General features: G+C 39.8%; 1 protein-coding gene across 1 annotated transcript in view; it reads left to right on the top strand.

The window, feature by feature from the left end:
- Window positions 1-12,058: 12,058 nt before the first annotated feature.
- The window catches only part of LOC126184382 (E3 ubiquitin-protein ligase HUWE1-like), a 219,850-nt gene continuing 207,178 nt past the window's right edge, over window positions 12,059-24,730 (top strand). The window contains exons 1-5 of the mRNA XM_049926767.1: window positions 12,059-12,184; window positions 12,324-12,593; window positions 13,482-13,670; window positions 20,356-20,496; window positions 20,731-20,931. Coding sequence (XP_049782724.1) covers window positions 12,059-12,184; window positions 12,324-12,593; window positions 13,482-13,670; window positions 20,356-20,496; window positions 20,731-20,931 — 927 coding nt within the window. The remainder of the gene's footprint in view (window positions 12,185-12,323; window positions 12,594-13,481; window positions 13,671-20,355; window positions 20,497-20,730; window positions 20,932-24,730) is intronic.

The raw sequence follows: 24,730 nt of genomic DNA, 5'->3' as shown, positions 1-24,730 counted from the left end.
ATTTGTTTGTTTTGAGGAAGAGGAAGAAGAAGAAGAAGAAGAAGAAGAAGAAGAAGAAGAAGAAGAATCATGGCACATGATGTTTCTTCATCAGCTGCCTATGACTGAACCTGTCACTGCACTTTGCTAACACCCCAGACTGCTTGAAAAGGAAAAAAAAAACTCTAGTCATTCCAGACTGGCTACTGGCGACTAGTGTTTGTAGGTTGAAGAGGAAAAGATTGCCTTCATAATTCCTGATGGTGTATACAAGTTCAAAGTTACAGCATTTGATCTATGTAATGCTTCAGCCACTTTTGAGCAGACAATGGACAACTGGCTTAAACACTGCAAGTAGACAATGTGTCTTTGAAAAAATGACTGTCTTCCAGATAGCAAAACCATTTGAAGAACGTATAAGCTTCTTGTGAACCATGTTTTAGTGCATTCAGACTGCAGGTGTCAACATGTACCCAAAAAAGCAGCTCTTCGCTACCCAAGACATAAAACTGTTTAGGGTATAATAGCAGTCAGATTTTCTGACACCTTGGCTCATTTGCAATGTGGGAAGTTTTCTTGAAATGTGCTACTGACAATTCATAAAGGACCTCTGTACCAAGGCATGTCCCTTGTAAGTATTTTTGCAGGGATATGTCAAATTTTCCTGAAATGAGTTGCAAGAAGGATCTTTCTTGTCCTTCAGTACATGCTAACAGCATCTCCATTCCTAGCAATGTATGCTGGGATGGAAGTTAACACCGATGTTAGCAGTTATGGTATAGGTGTAGTTCTAGTGAAAATTCAGATAGGTGCTGAAAAAGTGACAGCTTGTACCTCCAGAGTACTCTCAAAGTTCGAGAGGAACTTCTCCACAACTGAGAAAGAGCACCTTGCAGTTGTTGAAGCCATCAACAATTTCTGGCCTAATTTTTTTTGAAAACCATTCATCATTGTGACAGACCACCATTCTCTGTGCTGACTGACTAGCCTAAAGGAGCAGCTGAACTGACTGTCAAGATGGACTCAGAGGCTTCAGGAATACGTCATTGCAGTGGTGCACAAAAATACACACAAATGCAAGGACCCGACTGCCATTCAAGGAATCCTTTCCCAGAACACAGCAGCATGGATGAAAACTCAGTTATTGCTACATTGAATGACGTTGCTTCTGAACAGAGTGAACATATCAGAGAACCAGAAAAGTCATGGAGAATGAGGAAGGAACCAAAGAAGAATTCTAGTTAATAAATAGAATATTGTATAAGAACTTCTGTGATTCAACAGGATAGAAATGATTGCTTGCCATTCCAGCTTGTCTATGGCCAGCTATCCTGAAGTTTCTCTGTGATGTTCCAACTTCTGGTTGCCTGGGATCCATGAAGACCCTGAAACAGAATTAAATGCTGCTATCGCTGGCCACGTCTCTACCGATTTGTTGGACACTATGTTAGCTACTATAAGAATGCCAGCAACAGAAGCAAATGCTGCAATTACATTCAGGGCATCTAGCATGAATTCCCTCTACAAAAGAGCCATTCCACCAAATTGGAGCTGACCCTTCTGGGAGGTTCCCAAAATTGGCAAATTGGAATTGATGGATAATGGTCAACACTGATTCTCTCACCCATCTTGCTGCCATTAAATCTGTGCCAATTGCCAAAGATCTGTGAATTGCAAGTCTCCTTGTACAAACATCACTTTGAAAAATGGAGCACCCTGAGTGATTATTTCTGATTGTGGTAGTGTTTTCCATTCATGACTAATATTGCTGTAATTTGACATTGCTACATCACCCACAGGATAACAAAAGCCTACTACACATAGGCTCATGGCCTCAGAGAATGCTTTAATAAGACATTGGCAGATACGCACTCTGTCTGTGTTGAAGAGAGATTGGGATACAATACTTCCTGTCGTGGCATTCACATAAAACACGCTGAGGTAAGACGTTACAGTCTTCACATTTTTCTTGCTCTGCTCCACAATCACAAGGTCAAAATGAGAATGGGTATGCTGTTCCTGTTTCAAATGGACAATACTCCAGATTACTATGTGAAACCCCTCATCACTAGGACTGAAGAAGCAGGACAGCTGGCTTGCATATGAACCCTGGCAACCCAGGAGAAAGATTAAGAGTGCTGTAACATCAATCACTGGCCGGTGAGATACAGCCCTGTGGGGAAAGTGGATCAATCAGAGAAGTTAGTAAAATGCTACTGTGGCCTGTGTCCACATCCTTAGTCTCTTGACAGATGCCTCATACAAAATTGAGGATTATGACCCTTCATCAAGCAGACAAAAGGACAGGAACGTCATTAGTGCATTCCGTCTTGAGGTGCAGATAGATGTGTGGGGGGGAGTGGGGCAGGTCATATCATTCAAGGAAACTGAAAAACTGCTTGACAGTCACAAAGCTTTGTTGGGAGGAATTACGTTCGATGTTAGTCACAGTGAACAGGATGTCAAAACATGATCAGAATCCGATCACCTCCCAGTGCTGCCAATGTTCACCATTGACAATGTCTAGGTACAGGGTGCTGTAGTCAGCTTGAATGAAAACTTCTGAAACAGTGGGTCACTGTTTCTTCAATATCCCAAACTGTGCTGCATACAGGGTGGTGTAAAAGTTAGTATCATTAGATCGTGTGCTGCAGGTCGTCAATTCAAACCCGATATCCAGCATTTATTTTGTATTTATCATTTCTGGAAAGTTTTTGAACGTAGATTTGTTATATTTGTATATTCTGGAATATTCAATATTTGTATGAATAACAGCACACTGTAGCCAAGAGTTCAGTTCAGTTCTGTCCTGTCTGTACTTCCGTGTTAATAATGAAAGCTCTCGGTGCTGTGTGCTGTACTTCACTGATGATCCTGCTTTCAGATTTGTAAAACATTTAGATGGCAGAAATCTGTTGTAGCCCACATCTTGTGGTAAGGCACTTCTCTGCATAGAGGTGGGGCGATAGAGAAGCATGGAGGGGATGAAGTCTGTGCACGCTTGGTGGGAGAGAGTAGGCAGACTAAGTCTGCATTACCTAACTAATTTGCTTCAGACATACGCATATGGTACATTGTATCATACATTCAGATTTATGAGGGGAATAATAAATTTTAAAACAGATTTCACCTATCATCTACATGAGGGAAAATCTTACTTCATGTCTTGACTATGTTGCATCCACAGCTACAGTCCTCATGATAACAGAAAATGTGAACAGCTGACACAGCTTTGTGGAGATTTCTAGTGCAATTTTTCTCAAAATGATGGTTGTCTAATTAAAAGATTATTGGTACTGGTTGCAACAATTGTTGTTTTTTGTAATTTGGACTGCATTTTAAGTAAAATTATAATACTTAACAAAATTAACTTCAGACACAAGCCATAATCATTATGTTTGCTTTACAACTATTTCTACTTCATGGAATGTTTCAAGAATAGTGTAATGCTTGTATGTGAGTGTGTTTGACTAGGTAAGTGTAAAGCATTACTGGTAGCAAAGAGTACTGCAAAAGACTATCGTAAAAATGGTCAGGATGTTGTCATATTTTTCATTGTCAACAGGCGTTATGAGTTTAATTCATTCAATATTACAGTGAGAGACCGCATTTATGATCCACTGAACAAGCAAACAAATCTTCTGCAAACAACTCAAAGGAATGCCGACTGACAATGTCGAAAACCCCCTCTTAATGCGTTTTCCAATTCATGCCTTGGAAATGACAGGGGTTTACTTGTTATAATACCAATCATCATCATCATTTAAGACTGATTATGCCTTTCAGCGTTCAGTCTGGAGTATAGCGCCCCTTATACAGTTCCTCCATGATCCCCTATTCAGTGTTAACATTGGTGCCTCTTCTGATGTTAAACCTATTACTTCAAAATCATTCTTAACCGAATCCAGGTACCTTCTCCTCGGTCTGCCCCGACTCCTCCTACCCTCTACTGCTGAATCCATGAGTCTCTTGGGTAACCTTGCTTCTCCCATGCGTGTAACATGACCCCACCATCTAAGCCTGTTCGCCCTGACTGCTACATCTATAGAGTTCATTCCCAGTTTTTCTTTGATTTTCTCATTGTGGACACCCTCCTGCCATTGTTCCCATCTACTAGTACCTACAATCATCCTAGCTACTTTCATATCCGTAACCTCAACCTTGTTAAGGTAACCTGAATCCACCCAGCTTTCGCTCCCATACAACAAAGTTGGTTGAAAGATTGAACGGTGCACAGATAACTTAGTCTTGGTACTGACTTCCTTCTTGCAGAAGAGAGTAGATCGTAGCTGAGCGCTCACTGCATTAGCTTTGCTACACCTCGCTTCCAGTTCTTTCACTATGTTGCCGTCCTGTGAGAATATTCATCCTAAGTACTTGAAACCGTCCACCTGTTCTAACTTTGTTCCTCCTATTTGGCACTCAATCCGTTTATATTTCTTTCCCACTGACATTACTTTCGGTTTGGAGATGCTAATCTTCATACCGTAGTCCTTACATTTCCGATCTAGCTCTGAAATATTACTTTGCAAACTTTCAATCGAATCTGCCATCACAACTAAGTCATCCGCATATGCAAGACTGCTTATTTTGTGTTCACATATCTTAATCTCACCCAGCCAGTCTATTGTTTTCAACATATGATCCATAAATAATATGAACAACAGTGGAGACAGGTTGCAGCCTTGTCTTACCCCTGAAACTACTCTGAACCATGAACTCAATTTACCGTCAACTCTAACTGCTGCCTGACTATCCATGTAAAGACCTTTAATTGCTTGCAAAAGTTTGCCTCCTATTCCATAATCTTGTAGAACAGACAATAACTTCCTCCTAGGAACCCGGTCATATGCCTTTTCTAGATCTATAAAGCAAAGATACAATTCCCTGTTCCACTCATAACACTTCTCCATTATTTGCCGTAAGCTAAAGATCTGGTCCTGACAACCTCTAAGAGGCCTAAACCCACACTGCTTTTCATCCCATTGGTCCTCAACTAATACTCGCACATTCCTTTCAACAATACCTGAGATGATTTTACCCACAACGCTGATTAAAGAGATACCTCTGTAGTTGTTACAATCTTTTCTGTTTCCATGTTTAAAGATTGGTGTGATTACTGCTTTTGTCCAGTCTGATGGAACCTGTCCCGACTCCGAGGCCATTTCAATTATCCTGTGTAGCCATTTAAGACCTGACATTCCACTGTATTTGATGAGTTCTGACTTAATTTCATCCACCCCAGCTGCTTTATTGCACTGCAATCTATTGACCATTTTTTCCACTTCCTCAAATGTGATCCTATTTCCATCATCATTCCTATCCCATTCTACCTCGAAATCTGATACATTACTGATCGCATTTTCACCTACATTGAGCAACTCTTCAAAATATTCCCTCCATCTGCCCAAGGCATCCACAGGATTCACCAGCAGTTTTCCTGACCTGTCCAAAATACTTGTCATTTCCTTCTTACCTCCCTTTCGAAGACTGCTAATTACACTCCAGAATGGTTTTCCAGCAGCTTGCTCCATAGTCTCCAACCTGTTTCCAAAGTCTTCCCACAATTTCTTCTTCGATGCTGCAATTATCTGTTTGGCTTTGTTTCTTTCTTCAACATAACTTTCTCTGTCTACCTGGGTTCTGGTATGTAGCCATTTTTGATACGCCTTCTTTTTCCTTTTACAGGCTGCCTTGACTGTATCATTCCACCAAGCTGTTTGCTTCATCCTACTTTTACACACTACTGTTCCAAGACATTCTTCAGCCACTTCTAGTACTGTGTCCCTGTACCTTGTCCATTCCTTTTCCAATGACTGTAATTGACTACATTCAACTAACTGGTACCTTTCTGAGATTGCTGTTATGTACTTGTGCCTGATTTCCTTATCCTGAAGTTTCTCCACTCTTATCCTCCTACATATGGACCTGACCTCCTGCACTTTCGGCCTCACAATCCCAATTTCACTGCAGATTAAATAATGATCAGTGTCATCAAAGAATCCCCTGAATACACGTGTGTCCCTCACAGCCTTCCTGAATTCCTGATCTGTTATTATATAGTCAATGACAGATCTGGTTCCCCTGCCTTCCCAAGTGTACCGGTGAATGTTCTTATGTTTAAACAAGGAGTTTGTGATTACTAAGCCCATACTGGCACAGAAATCCAATAGTTGTTTCCCGTTCCTGTTGGCCTCCATATCCTCTCCAAATTTACCCATAACCTTTTCATACCCTTCTGTTCGATTTCCAATCCTGGCGTTAAAATCACCCATGAGCAGAACACTGTCCTTGTCCTTTACTCTAACAACTACATCACTGAGTGCCTCATAAAAACTATCCCTCTTATCTTGATCTGTCGCTTCACAATGGGAATATACTGACACAATCCTCATTTTCTTGCTAGACACTGTCAAATCTATCCACATCAGTCGTTCGTTTACATACCTTATTGCAACTATGCTGGGTTCCATTTCTTTCCTGATGTAAAGCCCTACACCCCATTGTGCTATTCCTGCTTTGACTCCTGACAGGTAGACCTTGTATTCTCCCACTTCCTCTTCTTTCTCACCCCTTACCCGAATGTCACTAACAGCTAAAACGTCCAGCCCCATCTTACTTACAGCCTCTGCCAGCTCTACCTTCTTCCCAGAGTAGCCTCCATTGATATTAATAGCTCCCCATCTCATTACCATTTGTTTGCCAAGTCGTATCTTAGGAGTCCCTGGTTTGTCAGTTAGAGGTGGGACTCCGTCACCTCCAAAGGTCCGAGGCATTTTGCTCTGATTATTGCCAGCATCATATTTAAAGTACCAAGGAAGCAGGTTGCTAGCCTTACTTGCCCCGAGTCCCATTGGGTTTTACCCCTAATGGCTGAGGGACTAACTGGTGGATTTGGTAGTCTTTGCCTTATGAGCACAAAGGTGACCACGACTCAGAATATGTCCGAGATGCCCAGCCTTATTCCAAAGCAACTGGTATCCCGACAGTCGGGACCACTTACTTGGCCATTCATACGTTGCCCATGGTTCATGAACTAGGATATGACTACAGGAACCCACACCATGAACCACTATAATACCAATTTTTGATGAATTTCTCCAGCCCCATTTGTTGTTGTTAGCGCGTACAACACACTGGGAAAAGCTTAAATTCCCTTTGGGCAATATGTTGAGCATTATAGGCTGCATACTTCATAGGTTAGAAGCTACTACTCAGTAAATGCTAGGAAGTGCTCATATACTGTGTATACAATTTATAGATTGACAAACACAGGTTTTTTAAACCATGAGTCTTTGAAAGTAAGCAATTTTAAGTATTTTTTCCAAAGTCTACTGTTGTAATACTCCTATTTGATTCTGTGACCAAACCATGTGATTGTCAATTTATGGTGATTGGTTCTAGGCTTATGTCTGTCTTCACCTCCCTATCAAAGTCTACTTCCTGTAGCTTTTCAGTGTTTGCACGTGGAAGGGTAAATGTTGTCTATTACGTCATGCACAAGTGATTCAGTTTCTGTTATCATGTATGTTTTATTTTTTCTTCTGCATAATCTTTAACCTGTGTCCAAATTAGTTCCATCATATTGTACGGACACAGATATGTGTGTAAATGAAAAACTGTGTTACCCACATTCATGTGCAGGAAAGTAAAGTTTCTATGTTCTGTCAGGTGACTTGTGTAAATTAATATACTGCAAGAGTTTGGCATGAGTCTGGTGTATAATGAGTGGAACATTTTATTTTTAAGCCAGAACACAATATCCAATTTCTTATTTTCTCTTTATCAGCAGAATGATAACTGGCTAGGTACACTATAATGACAGACTTCGAAGCACGGTATGACAGGAATTGTTCAGTGAACCACATCTTTAAACTTGATAGCATCCATTTGTGAATGGTAGTCACTGCTGTTTTTCTTACACCTGGATACAGGTTTACTCTCAGGAACAAAACCAGAAGAAGAACCAGCACTCAGAACTGCCAGTACCATAACTCTTGATCCAGAAGATATTCCTAGAATGATTTTAATTCACCCATATTTCATCAAGATAATACACTGTTGAATTACCTCCTCCTCATGTATTGTGCATCTCTGAGGGAAGCAGCTTGTGCTGCACCTGTGTCACCTCTTTCAATTAAAGAATTAAACATATATGAAAGCAATGTCTTTTAACATTCTTTGCATTGACAAAGTGCTTCCTTTGAAGTCAATTTTCTTATGCATAATTGTAACAGGTTTTTGTGATGTCTGGTATTCATCACTCATATACAGTTCAAATGCAGATTGCTTTAAAATATCATTGTCAAAAACACCCATTCGTTTTACAGGTTTCTTGTGATTTAAATGCTTTCCAGGTTGTACAAAACCATGTTTTTCTGAGTTTTCTACAACTCTGATACTTTGGTTTACAATTCTCTCTGTAGTCCTCTTGCAGACACCAAATGTTTCTGCAGTCCATTCTTGTAGTTTTAAACATGAGCAATAGGAGTCCTGCTTTAAAATTAAAGTTTGGGAAAGTTATAAATGTGGTAAATAATGCTCCTTGCTTATGAAGCACCCCAGGTTTATTGCTATATTTGGAAAGCACTCTAATGAATTTACAGTTACACATCCTCAGATACATTGGTACAACAAAATAACATTGATAATTGAATGAACAATTTGGTTGTCACAATGTATGGTAACAGTGCAGCATGCAGGAGAGAGATCCTCATCATCTAGATGTAACTTGGGGCTAGCTGCTCACAAGGAGAATGAACTTATTGTCTGCCAGTGGTAAATCGAGGTAGATGCACAGAAAGACTGAAAATTTGGCTGGTTTCATACATGACTCAGACTTTATCTGAAAATAAGTTGCTTTCATCTATGACCTGATGTTCAGTGGATGTTAAACCGTAATATTCCCTTAGCAGTGAGGTTGACAATTATTTAATGATGCACAAGGACATTAGCTGCTTAGAAAAGAGTAAAATCCATCTGTGTTGTAGCCATGATTGTCAACCATGGAAGGAGTCTATTGGACTTGATTCATGTCAAAGTAATAAAAGCCATTATTGATCAAATAGACAGCTACATTTTAAAACTGTAAAATGAGTTTCTCCTACCAAAAAGGGTGCCTGCACTTGTAAATAAAACTGAAATGAGATAATTATCAGTAAAGGCCCTCACTAGAAGTCATTCATGTCCAAATTGTTCAGTCCTATTTGCATCTTAAAACTTCTGGCTAAGATATTAGGTATAAAAGCCTGTGATAGTTTCCAAGGTCGTAGACGATTGCACAGAGATGCCTTGGAGGCTATTGTCTTGTTGACACATATGTTGAATGTGTCCAAGATGGGAAATGATGAATGTCACTTCCAAAGGATGATCCCAGAAGTTTTTATGGGATTCATAGGTTTGGGATGTAGCACTGAAAGTTAGGTGACAGTGGTAGTGTCAGTTAACAGCCAGTATGAAGACAAACATATTTCTGCCTCCTGTGGGTTACAGAGATGATGTCAAAATCTTGATCTGTCCTTTAAAACAATTACCTGCTGATCAAAGGCATACTATCATACTAATCATATAGTCAGTATAATTTTTTGGTATCTTTTATCACATTGGTATGTTCAGACACACACAGCAACATCACGTTTATGGAAGAGGTGGACTAGAAACTAGCAGAAGTGCTACATAAAACAACGCTTACCAGAAAGAGAAAATTTTGCTTATTAAAAAAAATTGATTATATTATCAGTTTATATTAGTCCCTCATGACATGAGCCATATACGTTAGCGTAGTTTCAGGCAGCAGTTGACACAGTGGAAAGAGCACAGAATGGTAATCTGAGGGTCATGGGATCAAGTTCCTATGGGGAAATTGTATTTTCTATTTTACATTTTTTAGACTGCAGACAAACTGAGATAATGCCTAATTGATGAAACCCTATATGCAGGAGAACAAATTTCTTCTATTAATTGGCTCATTAGGAAGAATAACAAATCCACAATTATATTAAAACGTTTTTCAAGATGGATTGTCATTGTGTGGTATTAAAGTGATTCCCCCAAATGCGCACCAGTATGACAACTGTGTGATCTTTGTTAATTTTTAACTAAAGAATTTAGGTCAAAAAGCTTCAGATCCGCCCTTCTCATCAGCAGAGTAAATCACATTCTGAGAAGACTTAATCAAACTAAATTCTGTGTCGTCACCAATATTAGGCAAAATTTATTAATAGAGTTAACTGCCATTTGACTGTGTATTATTGTATTCATCTTTTGTACTACCCTTATTTCAGCTATTATGTCCTTATCAAGTACAATCCTAAAAGTTGTTGAGCCATTATTAAGTCTTATTTGTTAAGGTAGTCCAAATACGACTTAATAATGGCCTAACAACTTTTAGCTTTGTGGTTGACAATGACATAAAAGCCAAAATATGGGTAGTACAAAAGATAAATATGATGATAAACAGTCAAATGGCAGTTCACTCTTTTAAAAAGTATTGCATAAATGTGGCTGAGTGCCATCAAAAACTTTAGGCAAAATGATGTGTTACATGTGGTTCACTGCCAAACTGTGTGAAGAGAGAGAAACTTTTATGAATGTAAACCACTTTTTTGTATAGAAACATTAAAACAACCTTGTAATAGTAAAAATGTGGCATTCCTAATGTGTGCAAGACTGCTTCCCTCTTTTTACAATGAATACAATCAGCATGTGTTAAATATTAACTGTAGGATAGTAAAAGTATCTAATCTTAATTACATAGTTATTTTGTATGCCTTACAATTACTTCCTGGAAATTTATTTGAATTCACAAATTTTCCTTTGCTTTCTCTTTTCATTCCTTTAATGAAGATACTAATATATAAAATATATTCAACATTACTTCGGTTTATTTGCTGTGTAACATAAAAATTTAAAAAAAAAAAAAATGTTTCCATACAGGGACTCGGACCTGTGTCCCTTGGATTACTGTTGTGTACTCTTTCTGCTGTGCCAACCACTACCTGGAAACAACACTTCTATAAATGGCTTGTTCTTTGCCCAGCCCAAGCCAAAAATGCTATTGTTTCTAAATCCTTTGCCATTTGGCACTGCCACTTTTGTCACATTAATTTCTGGCCAAGCCTTGCATATGTCATAAATGTGGATGAAATCAGTGATGTAGGCAGTGGTCCACTTGTTAGCCCATAAGCAATTTGCATCTTAAAATCATAAGATAATTAACTTATACTGAATACTGGTTTCATTGTGTGCACTTTGAAAATGTAATGAGACATAATTGGCAGGAATCGAGAGCACTATACTAAAACAGCATTAATGTAAAAGTCAGAAGTACTGTAGTTGCAGAATGAAGAAAGGCATGGGAGTACTTCACAAAAAATATCAAGCATATGACAGATTTAGGTTGTCTGCCAATCAAGGCTATGTATAGATAGAGAGAAGACAATTGAGGGTAGGGTTTAGTGAATAAAAGAACCTAAAAGAGTGTACTTTCATTATTGCAGTTATTTTCAGAGTGGTGCAATGATGATATAGGGATTGGTATTGGCAATGGGACAGTGAGAACATAGCATGTCAGAAATCTTAAAAACAAGAAATCCAGCTGACAATGGCTCTTGTCTGGGATCAGTTCAGTACTGGTCTTTTAATAGAAAAACAACCTTGAATAGTTCTGTTTATTTCAACAAGAAAAGGTACAGTTAATTAATGAACTAATGAGTGGTGGTGAAGTTATGTATTAGCTTTTTGGTAAAGATAGTAGTGTTATGACTGTAGGTTACTATCTGTGTAATAGAAGTTAGTTGTAGACAAGTGTTGTCCTTGACATGCAGATGTCAACATAATTTGATGTATTACCTTAATTAAACGGGTGATAGACTATATTTGTGACAAAGTAAGCAAACGACTCAATGTTCTAATCATTGGTGTAGCTCATGTGGATGAGTTTATCTGAAAGTTGGAGGTAGTAATTTAAACTTTACAGTTATTACATCAGTTCTCAAAGCACCATGTATAAATGTATCTTCATGAAAGCCTGATGTAATAATTCAGCACACATGGAAAGATGTAGTCAACTGAAAACACTATGTCACTGGTTTTCCAGGATGCATACCAGGCTGTCATGCTGATGTGGAGGAAAAAACCTTTGAAGACATATGGAACTCGCATGTCTGAAACCATGTTCGCCATATTGAGACACATTATCAGAGGGGTGAGTGTTGCGTGATGTGCACTTGCAACATCCTTTGCCCCTTAGATGTGTTTGATTATCATTACAGTAATAAACTAATGATTCACTTTTAAACCTAGCACAAGCTTCATTATCCCTAAGACTCATTTTTAAACTGCAGGAAAGAATTTATCAAGAAATGCTGAATGAAACTATTGCGTCAAGGAAGAAAGCTTTGTTAGCTAAACCTCCAACTCCCACGACATCTGAGGCTCCTGCAAAAAATGTAACTAATACTGCATTGGGTGTTAATCTTGACCATCTCAAACAACTGATGGACATGGGATTCACAGAAGACCGTTGTGTGGTTGCACTTAAGAATACATCCGGTTTGGAGCAAGCTACAGACTATCTCTTAAACCACCCATCACCACTGATTCAAATGGGGAAGGTGAGTGTTCCATAAGACAAAAGACTATCTGACAATATTATAAAGATTTTATTGTGATCTAATCATGAAATAAGCTTGTTAGAATGAAAACAATGTGATAGTAAATTGAGAGAAGTATTTTTTCATTCTTACAATTGCATTAAGTGTCTGTAAAAGTCCAGAGTAGGGTGAATGTTTTGTGCAGCAGTGTTGGTAGTGTTTGTCATAACATGTGGTGGGTAGGCAAAGAGGTTTGTCAGCACCTTCCAGCTGCAGCCAGATTAGTATGTCACAGCAACATTCTTCCAAAGAGATTGTAAAAATTTCAATGTTCTGGGCATGGCAATGGTTCTACGTATCCACAAATTCTGTGTAAAGTATGAGATGCTTTCAGTTTCAGCAGTCAAAGTACAACATCTAATTTCTCACCAGTCATTGGTAGCTATGCACCTGTTGGCTATGTGAAACTGACACCCCCAATTGACAGATGTGAATGACCACATCAAGTGCCAGAACAAAATTTAGTACTGAATGGAAATTTAATTTTCATGCCCTTTTGATTTGGTCCTACAAGTTATAAAATAACTTGTTATCAAGTTGCTGTAGGGTTTGATATTCAGAAAGAAAATGCATGTTAGAGGATTCTACTCTGGTTCATGTAGTTTGTTCCTTATTTTAAACATGGTATGTCTGCAAAATTTCTCTCTCTCTTTCAGCAATCAGCACCAGTCAGACGCATGTTATATTCTGTAATTTTGTTCAACACTGTTTTCTGTTAAGATGTAGTTCTTTGAACATTAATTAATGACATAAATAACTCTCTATATGTACTTCAGTGTACGTTATTATCTGTTTGACACAAAGTGAAAACTCTCATTAATATTAAAACTGTTCCTGATCAATTTTTAGGTAGACGAGTATGTGGTAATCAGCAGAGAAGCATTGGATGAATTTTCTTTAGATGTGTTTGGTTCATGTATGATGTACATTGACTGGATACCTGAAACAACGTACTATGCTATGGACCTCTTGACAGCTGCTGCAAAGAGGATTGGTCCACATTTCCGTGATGTAACCATCAACACAGTCATTTCACAGGTAAAGATTCAGGGTTTGTTACTGCACTTTTAGGGTTTCAGGTAGAAGAAAAAGACCATTTTGTGTTGACACAAAATGTAAGTGAAGTGGTAAAATACCACAGACCCTAAAGAAAAGTGACTGCATGCATTACTAAGTATAACACCTACAACACCTCTCGGTGTTAATAAACCAAAATAGCTCCCAAATTAGCTCCCATGCCCTCGAAATATAAATTCAGAAAATGTCCCAAGCCCCTCCAAAAGTAGTAATTTACGAAATAGAAATAAGAGACAAATAGAGAGAAATCTATAGTACAAAAATAATAGAAAAAGAAAAGAATTTTAACCATAAATTTTGGAAGCATGGGAGGGGGGAAAAAACGATAGAAATGGTTAAATTATTAGTTTTTCTTATATATGAGAAAATCAATATTATTGTCACAGAATGTAGGTCTTGAAGACCAAAGATAGCATTTAATAAAGTGTAAATAGACATACAATGCAATTATGATACTCCAGTCTCTATCCTCTAGTCTGTTCGAAGTCAATTAGGATGTACAGCTTTAGGAAGCAACAATAGGAGCTTTATTAAATCAGGGCGCAAGAATAAATCGTAATGAGATGGTTTTTTGGGAAGCATTAATTTCAGATCAGAATTAGAACTTTTGTCATGTTAGAGGAACGGGGAGGTGATCAATAATCTCTCTAACTTTAATGTCACTTCGTGTGAAGATTTAAATATTTTACGGAATTAACAGTTTTTGGACAGATTCGGACTTTGTATTGTGATAGTGGAAAAACTTTACTTCACGCGACTAGTAATCATAGTTCATGACAGTTTAAGGATATTAAACGAGAACAATCTTTTTATCAAAAGTGACAGAACATTGTTTAGTATCTCTGATATTGACGGGATTCCAGATTAGATACTTATTCAAAGAACCCCTTTGAATGTGATTGTGTGAATGAACTGATTTATTAATAATCATTGTTAAATAAAATAACGTGTTAATTTGAAACTGACTATTCGTCTTGAACTTTACTTCGATTTAGTTTCATAAATAATTAGGTTACGTGATTTTCACCAAGAAAATTTCCCTGCCGCCGTTGGATAAGCAGCTGCAGCAGCAAGTTGTATACTCCTAGCTCACTCATTTGTTACATAGTTTAATTCTTAATTTCTTTGCGTGTTTTTGGTACTTGCATTGTTTAATTCATAAATTTCGGGCGTATTATAGTATTTGAGAGTTGTAGCATCGCGTTTTAGTACCTGAATAGTGTAAAATCGCGTAGTCTCCTTCCGCCGCCGAGCAGTGTGTCAGCAGTGCACAAGTGGCAGCATTACTGCATTTACTAGGCAATCTTGTATTTTAATAACCGTTTAAATTTTGTGTCGATTTGTTTCCGCTCTCTGTAGATTAGTTCAGACGTTCTTTGCACAACAGTTTTTAGCATGGATAGGGACTGCAACTGCTGTGTTCGGATGCAGGCTGAGTTGGCATCCCTTCGCTCCCAGCTTCAGGCAGTGTTGGCTTCGGTCACACAGCTTGAGGCTGTTGCCAATGGTCATCACTGTGGGGGTCCGGATGGGGGTTTGTCGGGGACAGCCAGCTCGTCCCACGCATCCCCCGATCGGACTACGACTGTGGTTGCCCGGGATACTGCCCGCATTGAGGCTGATCCCTCACCTGTGGTAGAGTGGGAGGTCGTCTCAAGGTGTGGCAGGGGGCGAAAGACGTTCCGGAGGGCTGAGCGGAAGGCCTCTCCAGTTTGTCTGACGAACCGGATTCAGGCTCTGTCTCAGGCTGATACTGATCTTTGGCCTGACATGGCTGCTTGTCCTGTTCCAGAGGTTGCCCCTCAGTCTGCAAGATCCGGGCGGTCGCAGAGGGTGGGCTTACTGGTAGTTGGGAGCTCCAACGTCAGGCACGTAATGGGGCCCCTTAGGGATATGGCAGCAAGGGAGGGGAAGAAAACCAAAGTGCACTCCGTGTGCATACCGGGGGGAGTCATTCCAGATGTGGAAAGGGTCCTTCCGGATGCCATGAAGGGTACAGGGTGCACCCATCTGCAGGTGGTCGCTCATGTCTGCACCAATTATGTGTGTCGCTATGGATCGGAGGAAATCCTCTCTGGCTTCCAGCGGCTGTCTGATTTGGTGAAGACTGCCAGTCTCGCTAGTGGGATGAAAGCAGAGCTCACCATCTGCAGCATAGTCGACAGGACTGACTGCGGACCTTTGGTACAGAGGCGAGTGGAGGGTCTGAATCAGAGGCTGAGACGGTTCTGCGACCGTGTGGGCTGCAGATTCCTCGACTTGCGCCATAGGGTGGTGGGGTTTCGGGTTCCGCTGGATAGGTCAGGAGTCCACTACACGCAACAAGCGGCTACACAGGTAGCAGAGGTTGTGTGGCGTGGGCTGGGCAGTTTTTTAGGTTAGATGGCCTCGGGCAAGTACAGAAAGGGCAACAGCCTCAACAGGTGCGGGGCAAAGTCAGGACTTGCGGGGACCAAGCAGCAATCGGTATTGTAATTGTAAACTGTCGAAGCTGCGTTGGTAAAGTACAGGAACTTCAAGCGCTGATAGAAAGCACCGAAGCTGAAATCGTTATAGGTACAGAAAGCTGGCTGAAGCCAGAGATAAATTCTGCCGAAATTTTTACAAACGTACAGACGGTGTTTAAAAAGGATAGATTGCATGCAACCGGTGGTGGAGTGTTCGTTGCTGTTAGTAGTAGTTTATCCTGTAGTGAAGTAGAAGTGGATAGTTCCGGTGAATTATTATGGGTGGAGGTTACACTCAAAAACTGAGCTAGGTTAATAACTGGATCCTTTTACCGACCCCCCGACTCAGCAGTATTAGTGGCAGAACAGCTGCGAGAAAATTTGGAATACATTTCCCATAAATTTTCTCAGCATGTTATAGTCTTAGGTGGAGATTTCAATTTACCAGATATAGACTGGGACACTCAGATGTTTAGGACAGGTGGTAGGGACAGAGCATCGAGTGACATTATACATAGTGCACTATCCGAAAATTACCTCGAGCAATTAAACAGAGAACCGACTCGTGGAGTCGGACCTACTGATAACAAACAGACCAGAACTTTTCGACTCTGTATATGCAGAACAGGGAATCGGTGATCATAAGGCCGTTGCAGCATCCCTGAATATGGAAGTTAATAGGAATATAAAAAAAGGGAGGAAGGTTTATCTGTTTAGCAAGAGTAATAGAAGGCAGATTTCAGGCTACCTAACAGATCAAAACGAAAATTTCTGTTCTGACACTGACAATGTTGAGTGTTTATGGAAAAAGTTCAAGGCAATCGTAAAATGCGTTTTAGACAGGTACGTGCCGAGTAAAACTGTGAGGGACGGGAAAAACCCACCATGGTACAACAACAAAGTTAGGAAATTACTGCGAAAGCAAAGAGAGCTTCACTCCAAATTTAAACGCAGCCAAAACCTCTCAGACAAGCAGAAGCTAAACGATGTCAAAGTTAGCGTAAGGAGGGCTATGCGTGAAGCGTTTAGTGAATTCGAAAGTAAAATACTAGGTACCGACTTGACAGAAAATCCTAGGAAGTTCTGGTCTTACGTTAAATCAGTAAGTGGCTCGAAACAGCATGTCCAGACACTCCGGGATGATGATGGCATTGAAACAGAGGATGACAAGTGTAAAGCTGAAATACTAAACACCTTTTTCCAAAGCTGTTTCACAGAGGAAGACCGCACTGCAGTTCCTTCTCTAAATCCTCGCACAAACGAAAAAATGGCTGACATCGAAATAAGTGTCCAAGGAATAGAAAAGCAACTGGAATCACTCAACAGAGGAAAGTCCACTGGACCTGACGGGATACCAATTCGATTCTACACAGAGTACGCGAAAGAACTTGCCCCCCTTCTAACAGCCGTGTACCGCAAGTCTCTAGAGGAACGGAAGGTTCCAAATGATTGGAAAAGAGCACAGGTAATCCCAGTCTTCAAGAAGGGTCGTCGAGCAGATGCGCAAAACTATAGACCTATATCTCTGACGTCGATCTGTTGTAGAATTTTAGAACATGTTTTTTCCTCGAGTATCATGTCGTTTTTGGAAACTCAGAATCTACTATGTAGGAGTCAACATGGATTCCGGAAACAGCGATCGTGTGAGACCCAACTCGCTCTATTTGTTCATGAGACCCAGAAAATATTAGATACAGGCTCCCAGGTAGATGCTATTTTTCTTGACTTCCGGAAGGCGTTCGATACAGTTCCGCACTGTCGCCTGATAAACAATGTAAGAGCCACGGAATATCAGACCAGCTGTGTGGCTGGATTGAAGAGTTTTTAGCAAACAGAATGCAGCATGTTGTTATCAATGGAGAGACGTCTACAGACAGGTTAAAGTAACCTCTGGCGTGCCACAGGGGAGTGTTATGGGACCATTGCTTTTCACAATACATATAAATGACCTAGTAGATAGTGTCGGAAGTTCCATGCGGCTTTTCGCGGATGGTGCTGTAGTATACAGAGAAGTTGCAGCATTAGAAAATTGTAGCGAAATGCAGGAAGATCTGCAGCGGATAGGCACTTGGTGCAGGGAGTGGCAACTGACCCTTAACATAGACAAATGTAATGTATTGAGAATACATAGAAAGAAGGATCCTTTATTGTATGATTATATGATAGCGGAACAAACACTGGTAGCAGTTACTTCTGTAAAATATCTGGGAGTATGCGTGTGGAACGATTTGAAGTGGAATGATCATATAAAATTAATTGTTGGTAAGGCGGGTACCAGGTTGAGATTCATTGGGAGAGTTCTTAGAAAATGTAGTCCATCAACAAAGGAGGTGGCTTACAAAACACTCGTTCGACCTATACTTGAGTATTGCTCATCAGTGTGGGATCCACACCAGATCGGGTTGACGGAGGAAATAGAGAAGATCCAAAGAAGAGCGGCATGTTTCGTCACAGGGTTATTTGGTAACCGTGATAGCGTTACGGAGATGTTTAACAAACTCAAGTGGCAGACTCTGCAAGAGAGGCGCTCTGCATCGCGGTGTAGCTTGCTCACCAGGTTTCGAGAGGGTGCGTTTCTGGATGAGGTATCGAATATATTGCGTCCCCCTACTTATACCTCCTGAGGAGATCACAAATGTAAAATTAGAGAGATTAGAGCACGCACAGAGGCTTTCAGACAGTCGTTCTTCCCGCGAACTATACGCGACTGGAACAGGAAAGGGAGGTAATGACAGTGGCACGTAAAGTGCCCTCCGCCACACACCGTTGGGTGGCTTGCGGAGTATAAATGTAGATGTAGAATAAACTGCAGACTAGTAACTGAAACAAGTGAACGAGAATCTATTGAAAACACTAGTATTAATTTACTTATGGTTTTTTTCCTTCAGAACTGGGAAGACAATATGTGTAGTGACTCACTGGGGTTAATTTAAGAACTAGCCGGGATAAAACAAAACCCCTCAATACCAGTCAATGTATAGATAAATTAACATTCCTACTTTCATGCAAGATACGGAAGTCGGGATAGAAAAAAGGGTCGCTACATAAGGAAGAGCTTTCCTTGGCATATACAGACAAGACTTTCTTAGACTTTGAATTGAGTCGTTATTTTGTGACAGTTTTCACTAAAATCTGAGAACTTTGTGGAAGTAAACAAGCAAACGTAATGGAGAGTTGCCCTTCTGGTCCACCATACAGAGTTGATCAAAAAGAAACAAGACTGAAGCTACAAATTTGTGCATTTATAAAATATATTCAATCAAAGATTGTCACTTTCAGTGTAGGACACATTTGAGTCGATACACTTCTATGCCTTCTTCCTCCCACCCTCCTTCCCTCCATGCCTCCTATGCTGCCCAGCCTCCATTGAGTTTGGTGAAGTATGCAGGTTTTGGTGTTACAGTGTGGGGGTGTTTTTAATGGTCAAGTCATGGTTTCTTTATTACACTTAAGGAAGGATATCAACATACTTTATAGCATTGTGCACTGCGTAAAGTTGAGGAACAGTTCAGAGACAATGATTGTTTTTAACAGCACGAATGTGAACCATCTGTGAGCAATGACTTTTGGGCAGTGACATTCCGGCAATAGACTGGCCTGATCTGCGTCCCAACCTGAACCCAATGGAACACCTTTGGGATAACTTACAATATTGTCTTAACTCTAGACCCCAATGTGCGACATCACTATCTTCTATGGTTTCAACTCTTGAAGAATGGGCTACCATTCCTCCACACACATTGAGACATTTCATTGACAGTGTCTCCAGCAGATTTCAAGCCATCATAAAGGCAAAGATTGGATATACCCCATTTAATATCCACTAATAGATGTCCAGATAGTTCTGACCAAATAGTATATGTGCTAACAATCCTTCACTATTACCCTTGCCTCGGCAGTGGCGGTGTGCATTGATCTAAAATTCATCCTATTTCCATAGTCTAAACTTTCCTAGATCTTAGAGGAGATACATAATGGGAAACATTAAATAAAAATTTACAGAAAGTTGTATTGTATGTCAGTTAAAAAAATTACAGGTCAAAATTCCATAACATGATGCCAGTGATGAGTAAAATCTGAAAATTTTACAGATAAGTTGTGGAAAAGTTGTTAACACACACATAGTTTTACTTTCTTTCCATTGTATTATTGAATTTCGTATTTTCTTTCTGTATTTGAGAATTTGTATTGCTAAACAGGTAGATACATATGCTGAAAAGTTGTTTCAAGAATGCTTTGAAGAGTATGATAAACCATCAAAAGTTTTATCTGCATTCGTGGAGTCGCCTACAGGCAGTAAACTCGCTGCAAGGATGCATTTACTTTCACTTCTTTTGGAAGTAAGTAATATGTTATGTAGCTCTTTGTAAGAAACAAATTTGCTTTTTTATAGCTTCTAATGTATGTTTATGATTTCTGCATTTTTCTGCCAATATACTGAAATTCTAGTTCAAAAAAAGTTAACATAAAAGTTTTAAAGCTGCAAAAAATATTACTGTGTGTACATAATGTTATGAAAACTTTAATCAGAATTATTGTTATGTTTTAATATAAATACTTTTTTATATATTCAGGAGCTGCGGACTCCATGTGCTCTGTTAATTGTAAGAAGAGGAATCATTTCTTCCCTTGTAAGTTTGCTAGAGCTTGCTGAAGTTGTTATGAAAATGTTTCATGCTACTGTTGCACCAAAGTGGCTGACTCATCTTTTGAATCTAATAAATGCTGTTGAAAGGATCAAAGTCAGCTCTGAAAGGAGAGATAAGATGCTTCAGGTAAGTTAAGTAATATATTTTTACAAATAAAAATTGAAAGTGTTAGCTACTAGTGGGGCTAATTTATGAGTGCTTGTGGAACTAATGAATATTACATATTTTTTGGGTTTAAATTTCTAAAGAAAAGTTTCAAAAGATTGATTCTCTGTTAATGTTGTAAAATTGGAATTCTCATTTGATTTAGCTAACTCTGTCGGACTGCGTGCTCTGGATACAGTTTAAAAACACTAGTACTGTATAGGGCACCCTGCAGTCTACAAAACTCTTCCAGTCCATCAATCCAGCGGACACTACCAATTCTGGACAGGAATGTTGCAATGATATATGTAAACACCCTGATGCTGTTGCCCAAGTATTTCAAACTGCCACATTGTTTATTTTGCTAATACCACCAAGGCCTGTTACTGCCTTGAGTGCTGTGGTATTTTGCACTTGCTTCAACACCATCATTCAATTACATGTCTAACCAGGTACTCCTGTGTTTACCTGTAGGCATGGAACAAGAGCACAGTAATGTTATTGCTATTCATAGTATGAACGGAAAAAAGGTGTGACTACGAAGTTTTTCGCGACGGAGTCCTTGCATAAAAAGTTCTCGGTTTACTTGCCGCGTCAAATTTGGATAAAATCCCAAGCTTTCGATGACTACCTCTGTCATCTTCGTCAGGGGTAAAACTGACTGTCGTGGACCGGTGAGGCTTCCGCTTTTATAAGCAGTGGACGGCTTCTCATTGGCTGGATGACGTCACGGTGAAACCGATGCGTACTGAGGTGGCGGCCTCTATATCCATAGATTTTGTTTGCGCGCTTTATCCAGCGTTGCTTGCAGCGCCATCCATCGCAACAGGCGGAGAACTGCGAGGAATGTAAGAAGTCTCCCTCTGCGCTCTTTCTATATCAATTGCGCGCTTCCATGCATTGCTGAGTGCATAACCGGAATCTCTGTTGAAATTATTTTCACAGAGTCTAATTTCAACTGCTTCCCTGATGACAGAGTCCCAATAGTTTGAAGCGTGAGCAAGTAGTCTTGTTTCATCGAATAAAATCTTATGTTTATTTAACAAACTGTGCTCAGCCACCGCTGATTTTTCTAGATACCTGTATTTCAGGTGACGCTGATGTTCCACACTGCGATCGGCGACAGTTCTTATAGACTGGCCCACATAACTTTTGCCACACTCGCAAGGAATGCTGTAAATTCCCGGTACTCTCAGGCCAAGATTATCTTTCACGGGTCGCAGCATTTCCTTAATCTTCCTGGGTGGCCGGAAGACTGGTCTGATTCCTTGCCGGCTTAGGACTCTGCCGATCTTGCTGGTCGTTGCACCGCAGAACGGTAGCCGCGCGATGTGTTGGTCCTCTTGATCTGTTCGAACAGCGTACTTTCTTGATTTCTTCGCCAGAGTAGATCTGATATCACGATCAGAATAACCATTTTTTATGAATACCGTCGTCAGATGGTTAATCTCGGAGCCGAGATGATCCTTGTCCGAAATAGCCTTTGCTCTGTGTACCAAGGTGTTCAGCATAGCTCTCTTCTGAGCTGGGTGGTGAAAACTACGCGCGTTTAGATATAAATCTGTATGCGTCGGTTTTCTGTACACAGAATGTCCGAGACGTCCATCTGATTTTCGCTCCACCAGTACATCTAAGAAGGGTAACTTTCCATCCTTCTCCACCTCCACTGTAAATTTTATGTTCTGATGTATACCATTCAAATGTTCAACAAAGGTATTTCTGAAGTCATGAAACATGTTACATTAATGCTGAATGTTAAATATATATCAAACAGTGATGCTACAGGTGAGGGAAGGAAACTGGTAGTAATTGATAAATGTCAAAGAACTTTAACAGTAACTGTTAGAGTACTCAACTAATGTCTTAGGAAGGAATAATAGTCAGCTCAGTAACACAGTGAGATTATTTTAAAATTCCAGAGTAGAGCAACACCTTTTAAATAAATTAGCTAAGAAAGATACTGGCAAGAACTTGTCACAGTATCTACAATACGAAGGAAAGTAAAAGAACAATGAATTTAATCGCAAACTGCAGCTGTCATGATACACTTGAGAGAATGCTGATGAATAGGGACATTCGCATTTGCAGTAAATGCATATTCTGCCTCAAAATGTGAAAACACACAATTACCTAATAAATGCTATTTCATTGTAGATTGTATCAAGATGAACTATTTTATCAGAGGTAGTTTGTAATTCAATGTTGGACTGGGCAGGGGTCCTAGCATCTTGGAGCAAAGAAATGCATACATGAGTCTTCTAGCTAAAGTTCAAAAATTGCTACAATGGGGACACCTTACCGTGACAGTTTTAGATGGTTGGTGTTTTGAACTGTAGTTGTGTCAAATACTGATAGAGTTCCAGCTTGAACAGTCCCTGTCAGATTTCAATTATGATCTCACAACACCAAGAGGGATTGGGACTCCTCATGACCATGTGTCTGTCCTGCTTTCCCACAACACAGGTGTAAGCTGGCTGGCACTGCTCCTCACCCCTTTGACTGTCATTCTAATTTGTGTATGCTTGTGGATGACTGCCAGTTTATAGTGTTGTAGCAACTGGAAAACAAAACCAGTCATTGTATTTCAACCATGCCCACAAAAGGTCAAAATCATTATCCGCAGATTTTGTAGTTACCAAATGTGGTGGGACAAGAAAAATAATATTGAGAAAAACCTTAAATTGAAGAAGCATCTATTCACTCGCACAAAGATGCAGTAACATTCATTTGCTGAAAACTTAAATAGATCCAAAATCAGAAAACAAGCAAAGACCATTTTTGGAAAAAAAAAACTGTTTTAACTTTTTGCAAAAGCAAACATTGCAGTGAAAAAGCTCCCAAATCACCACTATTTTTATCAGTCAATTTCAAAGCACTAAAGCCTCAATTTCAAGCATGTAGCATGATAATCTTTAAAAACTGTATATCTAAACATTTACAAGTTAAGTCATTTATCATCTGCAAAACAGTTATGAAATTTTGTTGTAATCAAATAGGAAACTTGCAAGAATGTCATTTTTCGACATAGTCTCCTTGCGTGTCAACGCACTTGGTCCATCTCTGTACAAGCTTCCTGGTGCCCTCATAAAAGAAGGTTCTTGGTTGAACTGCAAGCCAAGAATGCACCGCTTGTTTCACTGCTTCATCCAAGGCAAATTGATGACCCCTTAATACCTGTTTGAGTGAACCAAACAAGTGATAGCCAGAAGGGGCAAGATCGGGACTATATGGAGGATGATCCAGTACTTCAAATTTGAGTTCTGGAGCATTTCAGCTGTGTGGGCAGCAGTATGCAGATGGCCATTGCCATGCAACAACACCTTTTGACAGCAGTCCTCAGGGTTTGCTTCAAATTGCAGGCTTTAGTTTGGCTGTTAGCATCTCACTGTAATGTACACTGTTTATTGTTGTGCCCCTTTCCCCATAATGTTCAAATACTGGACCTTGTGCATCCCAAAAAACCATAAGCATTGGTTTTCCTGTGGATGGTTGGGTCTTGAACTTTTTCTTGCATGGCGAATTTGGATGTTTCCATTCCATACTCTGCCATTCTCTCTGTCTTGTAATGATGGATCCATGTTTCGTTACCAGTACTGAGCCTGTCTAAGAAGTTGTCCCATTCATTACCATAGTGATCAAAATGTTTTTTGCAGATGTCCAAGTGAGTTTGTTTATGCAAATGTGAGAGTTGTTTTGGGACCCATCTTGCACAAACTTCATGAAACACAAGTCTGTTGTGGATGATTTGGTAGGCAGAAACATGACTATTTTGCAGCAATGT

Source organism: Schistocerca cancellata, chromosome 4, assembly GCF_023864275.1.
Source record: "Schistocerca cancellata isolate TAMUIC-IGC-003103 chromosome 4, iqSchCanc2.1, whole genome shotgun sequence".
In the NCBI taxonomy this organism is placed as follows: domain Eukaryota; kingdom Metazoa; phylum Arthropoda; class Insecta; order Orthoptera; family Acrididae; genus Schistocerca; species Schistocerca cancellata.
This window is presented reverse-complemented; position numbering and strand designations above follow the sequence as displayed.